General features: G+C 40.1%; 1 protein-coding gene across 1 annotated transcript in view; it reads right to left on the reverse strand.

The window, feature by feature from the left end:
- The window catches only part of cables2b (Cdk5 and Abl enzyme substrate 2b), a 42621-nt gene that overhangs the window by 31165 nt on the left and 2056 nt on the right, over positions 1 to 9400 (reverse strand). The window contains exon 2 of the mRNA XM_079676992.1: positions 8136 to 8876. Within this exon, the coding sequence (XP_079533118.1) occupies positions 8136 to 8719 (584 nt within the window). The 5' untranslated portion in view covers positions 8720 to 8876. The remainder of the gene's footprint in view (positions 1 to 8135; positions 8877 to 9400) is intronic.

The following is a 9400-nucleotide window of genomic DNA, read 5'->3' on the forward strand; positions in this document are numbered from 1 at the left end:
TCTTTGGGTGTGGGTGTGTGTGTGTGTGTGTGTGTGTGTGTGTGTGTGTGTGTGTGTGTGTGTGTGTGTGTGTGTGTGTGTGTGTGTGTGTGTGTGTGTGTGTGTGTGTGTGTGTGTGTGTGTGTGTGTGTGTATGTGTGTGTGTGTATGTGTGTGTGTGTGTGTGTGTGTGTGTGTGTGTGTGTGTGTGTGTGTGTGTGTGTGTGTGTGTGTGTGTGTGTGTGTGTGAGTGTGAGTGTGAGTGTGTGTGTGTGTGTGTGTGTGTGTGTGGGTGTTTTCATCCACAGGGTGTGTCTAATCTGTGTTTCATGTTGAATCTGATAAGGGTTCTGCTTCAGGCAACAAGTTCAGTGCAATGTTTCCAACTCGCATGAAGTCAGTTTTGACAGTGATTTGAGAGAAACAGGGGAAGGAGTTTGACTAAAAATACATGAACAAAATCCAGAGGAAAGGTCTCTGCTAATGCATGCGTGTTAGACTGCACACGCTACTATTGCTACTTTAGTAGACAAAACACTGCTTTACGGCCCGTCCACACAGCAGCTTTGAAAAAATCTTGAAAATCTTGGAGGTGGGCGTGTCTGAAAGCTTGGGGATTTTTTGCGAGCAATGCGACCAACAACCAATCACATGAATCTCCCGCCCCGACATACAAAGCAATAGCAATGTTAAAACGAAGTAAACTGGATATAAAATCCCCAAACAGGCGAAAACCTACCAGTTTCACCCACTGTCTCTGCCACCTCCCTCCATGCCTGGTTCCTCCGGTTTGTATCCCGGTAAATAGTCTGGTCATAAAGAACCGGGTGATTTGCTACCGTAATTTCTCTTTTGGAATATGAGGAAATGAACTGCGGTCTGGCTCCCAGCTTGCAGGCGGTTTGATTGGCTAGCACTTGATTGTCAGATTTGCATAAACGGGATTTGATTGGCTGACGCTTCCAGCTCAGCTTCAAAAGTTGAACATTGCTGAACTTTTAAATCCTGAAAATCCTGGAAATTTTCGCTTTGCTTCCCCACAATGTAGTTCGGCGAAAAGCGAGGCAAAGTGACGTCACCCCATTCAAAGTCAATGGGCAGAGAAGCGTTGGAAGATTTTTTTAACGCTGCTGTGTAGACGGGCCGTTACAAATACTGAAGCAGTTGTGTGATCACAGAACATGATGCTGGACATTTCAATGTAGATTTAGCCTGAACATGGTAATGAAAAACATAATCTGTAGAGTCAAATCTGTGGAACCTCTACAGAGGTAATTGTTACATTGTGATGATAAATATTTAAACAAAATGTCAGCATCTTAAGTGACCTAGATGATCAGTATCAACCTTTGTTGTGTCATAACAGTTGAGCCCATGTGTGAGGTGGAGAGATAAAGAAAAGCTAAAGATAAGGAGAAGAAAAACAAACATTGCCCATTATTGCCGTCTTTTGAGTTCACACACCAGGATGTTTTGTTTTGTGAAATCGGAAAAAAGGGAAGTAAGATCTGACGACTCCAGATGCATCCTAATGCCACGTGTGAGCAGACATACAAAAAGCTTTCCAGTGTTGATCAGAATACACAAAACGCATGTGAACGTCAACTCTATGTAGTAACTTACCTAAATCTTTCTGCTGGCAGCAATTAAGTAATAATCAGGGATAAACAATATATTCGACATTTCCATTCGTCCGTTTTCAAAAATACTGACCTTAGATGCATGCGGCTATAAATGTACAAAAAATAGAATGAATATTAATTGATGTTTTCACAATAGAATTCAACTGTCTTGCAGTTTGTCCTGCTTTTGTGATGATCAACTCCTACACAGACAAGTTATTTTGAATTTGTCTTAATTTTATAGAGGTTATTTATGGATTCTAATTGTATGATTTAGAAATTAGAACTAACTCTACACTGGATTTCATTCTAACATTTCACTTTCTTTTTTTTTGTGTCTTTTTTTTTTATATCCGATGTAATGTTTATCAGAGATGTGCAAGTCTCCCTTCAGGTGAGAGTGCATTAGATACACTATTTAACGTTTGGGGGTATTAGTTGAGTTAATGCAGCTCAGCAACAATTGAAGCATGGTCTTTATTGTCCTTGTAACTGCAGGTAAGACGCTGGAGTGTGTAGGAGCTGGTTCTCAGTCAAATAAATTAACGATGTGACTAAAGGGGATAATATGCTGGAGATGTTCTGCTTATTATAACACCATCTCAGCCCCTGTAAAACTGTGAGATTGAGTTTCTCATGTGGTCATTATTTACTTAGTAAATCTTAGTCATGCTGAGCCACACTTCTTCTTCTTCTGTCTTTTTTTAGGGTTATCGGACATGAGCTGCTCTTACTTTTTCCCATTGGCAATAAAAGGAACCCCTTGAGAAGCTGAGAGAAACCTTGACGCAGACAGAGAAGCAGAAACTAATCCAGCAGACAAGTCTTCTGGGCCTGATGTCATCAGGGGAAATGCCAAATCCTGATTTAAACAGGGAACAACCCTCATTACATCAGTCGAGCCCTCCACAGTCTACGTCACTGAGTCCATGAGGTCATTCGGGAACACATGAGCGTCACCGAGGAAAGCCAGCCCAAGTACCTGACCGGGTGTCCTCACCTGGCTGACAGGTGTGTGTTCCCCTGGCACAGGAGCAGAGCTGCTGCGTCAATCACAGACTGAACAGCGCATTGTCATAGATTAACTTTAATCCCTCCAGTCAGTGGCTCATGGTGACAGACGTTATGTTTTTGGTTGAGTTTGTTGGTCTGTCAACAGGATTATGAAAGGATCTGATGCCTTTTTTCATGAAACTGTTTTACTGTTGAAACAGCCTTGTGGAGGTCTGTGCTTCTCCGGTGCCCTTTCAATATTAAGAGTATGTTTCCATGGAGCTCATACTAAAGCTGCACAACGCACACTTCTGCTCTTTTAATTTGACAGACCAGCTAGTCAATGTGGTAAGAAAATACACAACACAGATATTGGTACAGCTCATCTCATAATCAGTTTAAGTTAGCTTGTGGTACTTCTCTTTTCAATTTGATAGTGTATTACTTTTATGATGTTTACAAAGTATTCTGCACCAGACAAGGTGGTATAGTTCTGATACAGAGTACTGCAGACAAAGCAACATAATTACCGTTTAAAGATTTGATTTTCAAACATAAAAAGTGGCCAATGCAACTCAATTGTTTATCTCATTGTCTTGTGTTGACAGTAAGATGTTCTCTCCTGACCCACAATGCAGTACCAAAGTGCATACGTGTGTGTCCTTTAAAGTGTTTGAGGCTCTTGTCATTTTCGTGAAACTCCTGGATGTTCACTGTTCAGTTTAGTTGAAACATCACATTGTCCCGAAAATCTAAAAACAGACCGAGTACAGCAGTGAATAAGAACATCCTGCATGTCTCATGAACTGTGAATTCTCTGCTGTCTCTTTCCAGCACTTCTCTCACACATGAAACCATTACATAACATCACAGGCTTCTTGTAAACTAAACAGCCTTGGAACTGATGCTAATGTATTAATGTTGACCTCATTTCAAAGTGCAAAAAATGTAAAGATGCAGATTTACTCGAGGCGGAGAGGCTCGAAGTTTTGAGCCAATGCGAGTACTTTACCAGCCAAGTGTTCTCACTCTCACAAGAGCATCAGTTAAACAGCTCAACTGTGTGTGTGTGTGTGTGTGTGTGTGTGTGTGTGTGTGTGTGTGTGTGTGTGTGTGTGTGTGTGTGTGTGTGTGTGTGTGTGTGTGTGTGTGTGTGTGTGTGTGTGTGTGTGTGTGTGTGTGTGTGTGTGTGTAGGCTAATGAAGCAGTTGGCTGGCTGATTAGCTGGTTGGCAGGACTTCAGACACTGAGCCTTGTTTCAGACAGAGAGGCTAAACAGAGCGTGACTGATGATCGTATTTGACGAAGGGCAAACTCATCACACCAGGAAGTGTGTAGGTGAGGAGAAGGCTGCTGTTAAATTCAGCCACTGCAGTCACAGTCACAGTAACCACAGGAAACAGCCACAGAAAGACCTTTAGCTCAAATTCATTGCCAAATCACCTTCACATTTCAAGCAGCTAGCTAGGTCTTTAGCTTAAAAGGTGATAGCCTTATGACTTTCTTAGAGAACTGGGGTCGAAAGTAAATTGGAGTAAAAGTATTTCAACATTAATAAATAAGTATTGCAATGCAAACCAGCTGCTGTAATTATGACAAAACTGAGTCCTTATACCATATTCATGTTTTATGGAAATTAGCACATTATATTTGAGATTGTTATCCAGAATGTAATTATATGCCAAACTAGTCAAACTAATAAATCTGCAATGTTGTCGGCCTATATTTCCTATTACATTTATATATACACGTGGTGTACAGCCAATTGGAGACAAGAAATTGCAGTTTAGAAATATGGAAATAAGATACCAAACCACCATGTCCTTATTTTGTCCGCAAAGATACAGTAGTTGTTTTGTAAAAAAATTATATATATGTATGCTTAAATAAATATGACAATCATTCGATGGTTCTTGTTTCTTAAATAAGATAATATCCTGCTTTTACTTCATTGAAATCACTGTATATTGAGCATCTTTGGGACTTTGGAATGTAAGGAAACAAGTCATTTAAAAACTGAAACTGATGGTAATATTTTTTTTTTAGCATGTTCTGAAATGTTATGCCCTCACCCAATATTTGCTCTATTTATAAATCCTTTGAAGTTCCTCACACTGAAAATTATCCTTGTCAGTGTTGTTGTGGCGATTTAGCACTCACAACAGGAAAGAATGAAACAGAGAGGGATCAATAAAACACAAACACAGGTATAGTTGATCAATTATTATTTCGTTGTACAACAATCAATAATAATAAGGAAAACATTACCTCTGCTCTCAAGCAGTGCTGAAGCAATGATCCCAAGTAGTAGAACTTTACAGAAACATATATAGGACTCCTGACAGGACGCACACACATTTCCTCACATTAGCTAACACACAATATCACATGTTCTGCCTCTGAATGCTATACTTTGTATGTTCCCTATACGGAAAGTTTACTTATCTCATGACGTCCTTTAGGAGTGGTCAACTTAAACAAGGTTAACTGTTTTTATACCCTAAGGCCTTCTCTGAACTTCCTCCAACCTCGATGTCAGCTCACTTAATATGAACACATCTATTGATAATTCAGAACGACCATTGTCTCTCTAACTCTGTGTGACCCGACTCAGTAACACACATCATATGGAATACCATGTGATCTTTAATAAATATCAGAAATACGCTGTATTAAACATTCCACTATAACAGTGTCACAAAACCAATACATCGTTTTTGAACCACATTCATTTGAAACAATGACATTAACCACCTTGGCATGAATGACTGTCGCATCATATTAACCAGACAAAATGAAGTCTCACAGCAGGAGCTGCGGAGGACAGGTGCCGCCGTCCGACTGATGAGCTTTTATCTGCCGCTAATTACCCGGCCTGTTGTTAGGTGGAAATAGGTTAAGCGGTGTTTATCTCTGCGGTGCTGACATTCTCGGGGTTTGATACACTGCCAACATGGTGACTAATCTGATCCATCAGCATTCACACAACCACTGCAAGTCTGAACCCCTGCCAGATGGCTACGCTCCATACACACACGCTCTGTTATTACAAAACCACATTTTAACACACTTATTATATACCTTAATGAGTGTTTTACTCTTTTTCTGTGGCCTCTGGTTGATCTGAGACAGCTCATTTCTTTATATCTTAGACTGAATATCTAATCACAAATAAATAAATACAAAGCAACCTGCAGTAAACACCCAAAGAAAAGATCATTCTGGGTTACTACAGTATGCTACACCAGATGATTTAGTTTGGTCTGTTAGTGGTTTTTAACCGCCTCCAGGTTCACTTCCCCTCTACAAGCCACCAGTGACTCTGGCAGGCTACTTCTAAAAATTACGTTTCCTTTTAGACTGCATAATACAACCAGGCTCAAAGTTAAAACAGATTGGTTTTATAAAGATGATACATGTTTAAGATACAAGAAGAGGCCATTTCTTATCTTACCTATTCAAGCAATGTTTAGACTGATGAAATACATGTTTTAGGACCATTTAAGACCATCTATGGTAGTAAGCTTTGAGATTCTTTTTTGTTAGTCCTATGTTGTAATGTTACAAAATAATACATATAAATCTAGACAAAGTTTTAGTACACACATTTTAAATACTATCTGCTTTGTTCGGCACTCCTAATCTCAAGCTTCAGATAGATTATAAAGTTGTCCAATTCCAAATATCTCTGTTATTTCAGATAATATGGTATTTTAACTGTTTGTGATTAAACCGAAACTGAGCTGTGGTTTCAAAGAGGGGAAGTGGAGGGATGTCACAAACATTTTGTTTTACCAGCAGATAGTGTTTAGCCCAACTAACTTATACATTCTGATGGTACTTTAATGTATTTCTATAAGATACACTTAGAGGGGAATCTGCTGGTAAACTATTTAACCATTTAAATGAAACAGCCAAAATGCATATTCTCTGTATCAGTATAACAAATAAACAAGAAATGCAGATATATGATCAGTACAGCCTTAAGTGTCATCATAGATGTCATATTTGAAATACAAAACACCAACACGTAACTGTGAGGAGTATAACACAAAACCATTCTTGGTCTATATTGACACAATAGTCGTAAGTTATGAAATGCATGCATGAAAGTATTTGACTAGAACAAAGAACACTAAAATAATCGGACACATGATGATACTGCCAACGTCAATATACTTCCTCAAATGTGATGACTTTTCTAATATAGTGAGACATTTTAATGACTAAAAGATTAATAAAGAATACGACATAATAAAATAAATCAAATAATTGTTTGTTGGACTTTTTCTAAAATAAATACACAATAAAATAACAGACAAATGATTTGAAACGAGACAACGTCTGATCCGAAGAAGAGAACATGACCATAGAAAATGGCACAGCACTGTAATAACGGTGTTTTACATTCAAAACACAATTAAGTCTTTATTCCACCAGGCTATACCCAGTGGTTTAACCGTGCGTTGTGTCTATCCACATAATTACTGTTTCATTCTGCAAGGACAGCATTGAGGGAAATGAGCACAGGGCAACAAGATCCCCCTTTACAAAAAGCTGCCATTCATATTTTTCTTGTAGCTATAAAGGTGATCCTGAACCTTTAATAATCCACTCCGCCTACCTCCCAAATTCAACTGGCATTAGTTATGTAATTCCTAAGAACTTGCCCTTAGCCTTCATGACCTGAGCTGGTGTGGGCTGTAAAACATGCCTACAGTAGATGTTCTCTTTTAGCTCCAGGCAGGCAACAGTAAGAGTGTAAGAAAAGGTATTATTTTATAGAAATGTTGAATCACGACGACGGACACTATTTAACTGAACTTAAACCTCACTATGGTTTGATAATGATCCTTTATCTCAAAGGCACCTTGATTTAAAGCATTCAATCAAGTGTCAAACCGTCCCTCAGCACGTGAATACGAGGGTTATTCTCCGAACCAGAGTTAAATTAGACCTGACCACCCTGACCCAGTCTAACTTTAGACAGTGGAGGAATGTCACAAGGTACTTTTACACAAGTTTGTACTTAAGTACTATTTTGACATTCTACTTGCATATTTCCATTCTACCTGTACTTCAACTCAAGTAGCCTACCATTTTCAATTCAGGATTTCGTGTAATGGAGTATTAGTGTTTCTACTTTAACTAAAGTGAAACATCTGAGTAGGCCTACTTCTTACACTACTGCCAAGTGACAGGTGATGTGGGAGCTGATGACAACTGTCACTTGTAGGTAACATTGAGACACTTAAGCTCATCATACTGCTGTTTTAAGACGGGAAAGTACTTTTATTTATGTGAAAGTAGAAATACCAGACTAAATGCAATTAAAATGTTACTCAAGTTAAAGTACAAAAGCATAGGCATCAATACTTAAAGTATCGAAAGTCAAAATTCATTATTCAGATTGGTTTAGTTTACATTGAGACATTCAAGCTGCTGTTAGAAGATGTAAACAAAGTTCAACGAAACAACAGTCTGACTCGGCAGTCAAGCCCACCAGATAAATTGACATAAACAAAGCCCCGTGTCACTCACCTCTGTCGCGGCTCTGAGGACACAGAGTTGCAGCTTTGTACCGACAGAAGTGTGGAAGACTTCCGCGGTCCCAGAGGCGACGGCAGGAGGCTGGCGTTGGACGGGGAAGCGGAGAGCAGGTTCCCAGGCGAGGGGAGCAGGTTCCCGGCCGAGGGGACCGAGCCTCTGCGGCACTGCAGCAGCTCCTCCGCGCTCCCCACATCGTTAAACCCCGAGTCCGACGGCAGGACTAGTATAGGCGGTATGTTCAATAGTCCTGTCCTCGGTCCCATGGAGGGATTGACGTTCCCACAGCTCACTGCCGTTGCCAACCTGGAGAATGTTCCGTATCGGCCGCCCATCTCCGGGCACAACCCGGCCGCCGAGTCCGCTCCCTCAAAGTCGGTCTCTTTGTGGCTTCCTCCATGCTCGTCTGAATTACTATGCACTGGCCGTCCGTCCAGTGAGATGTTACTAAGAAATAAAAGAGCTGCTTGTCTCCGACGAGAGTTCTCCCGGTTCCTCCGACTGTGTTCCCTGTTACCGTGCGTCTTTTTGGCCATCATCGAAGCGCTGTGCTGGGGACAAGCAGCAGCCGCCGCCATGGTCTCCGTCCCACGGAGGAAGAGTCAAGTGGAGGATGAGATCCAGACCTGCAACTGTCAAATCTCTTTTACCCGGCGAGACCACGTTACGCCCTCCTCAGATCTCATTGGTCCAGGAGGGAAACGTGATGACGTATGAAGCTAGATATTTGACACGCTGTAACAAAAATGTACAAAAATGTAAACACACTGATCATACATAGTAAAACGTACTATCATAACATATTTAATGTATTTAATAAAAATATCTTTAAAATGTATTTGAAAAATTACATTTTCTTTTAACAATTTTAAAAGCAATAAAACACTTTTTTTTAAATCTGAAAACTATGTTTCAAAACTAGCCTACCATTATATGGCCAACATTTTTTTCACATGGGGAAGCCATGTTTTGTTTTTACCACTTTACCACTATAAGGGATTGGAGTAGACACATGTTACCTAGTTGGATAACCAACTGTGATTAGGTTTGGCCCGTATGAATTGCAAGAGGAAAGGCAATTGGAAAAGGTAATTGCGATTAATTATGAATCGTATTATTCTTTAGATCATGACTATATTTGTATTCTTTGAAGTAGTGTTAATATAATTGTTCTGTTTTGCGCAGTGCCTGTCCTGCAGTATCAGGGCTGTCGATGCATTACCTGAGCCATCACTGCAGCTCTAACTGACAGCAGCTTT

The sequence above is a fragment of the Notothenia rossii genome (genome assembly GCF_949606895.1).
Source record: "Notothenia rossii genome assembly, chromosome: 4".
NCBI lineage: Eukaryota > Metazoa > Chordata > Actinopteri > Perciformes > Nototheniidae > Notothenia > Notothenia rossii.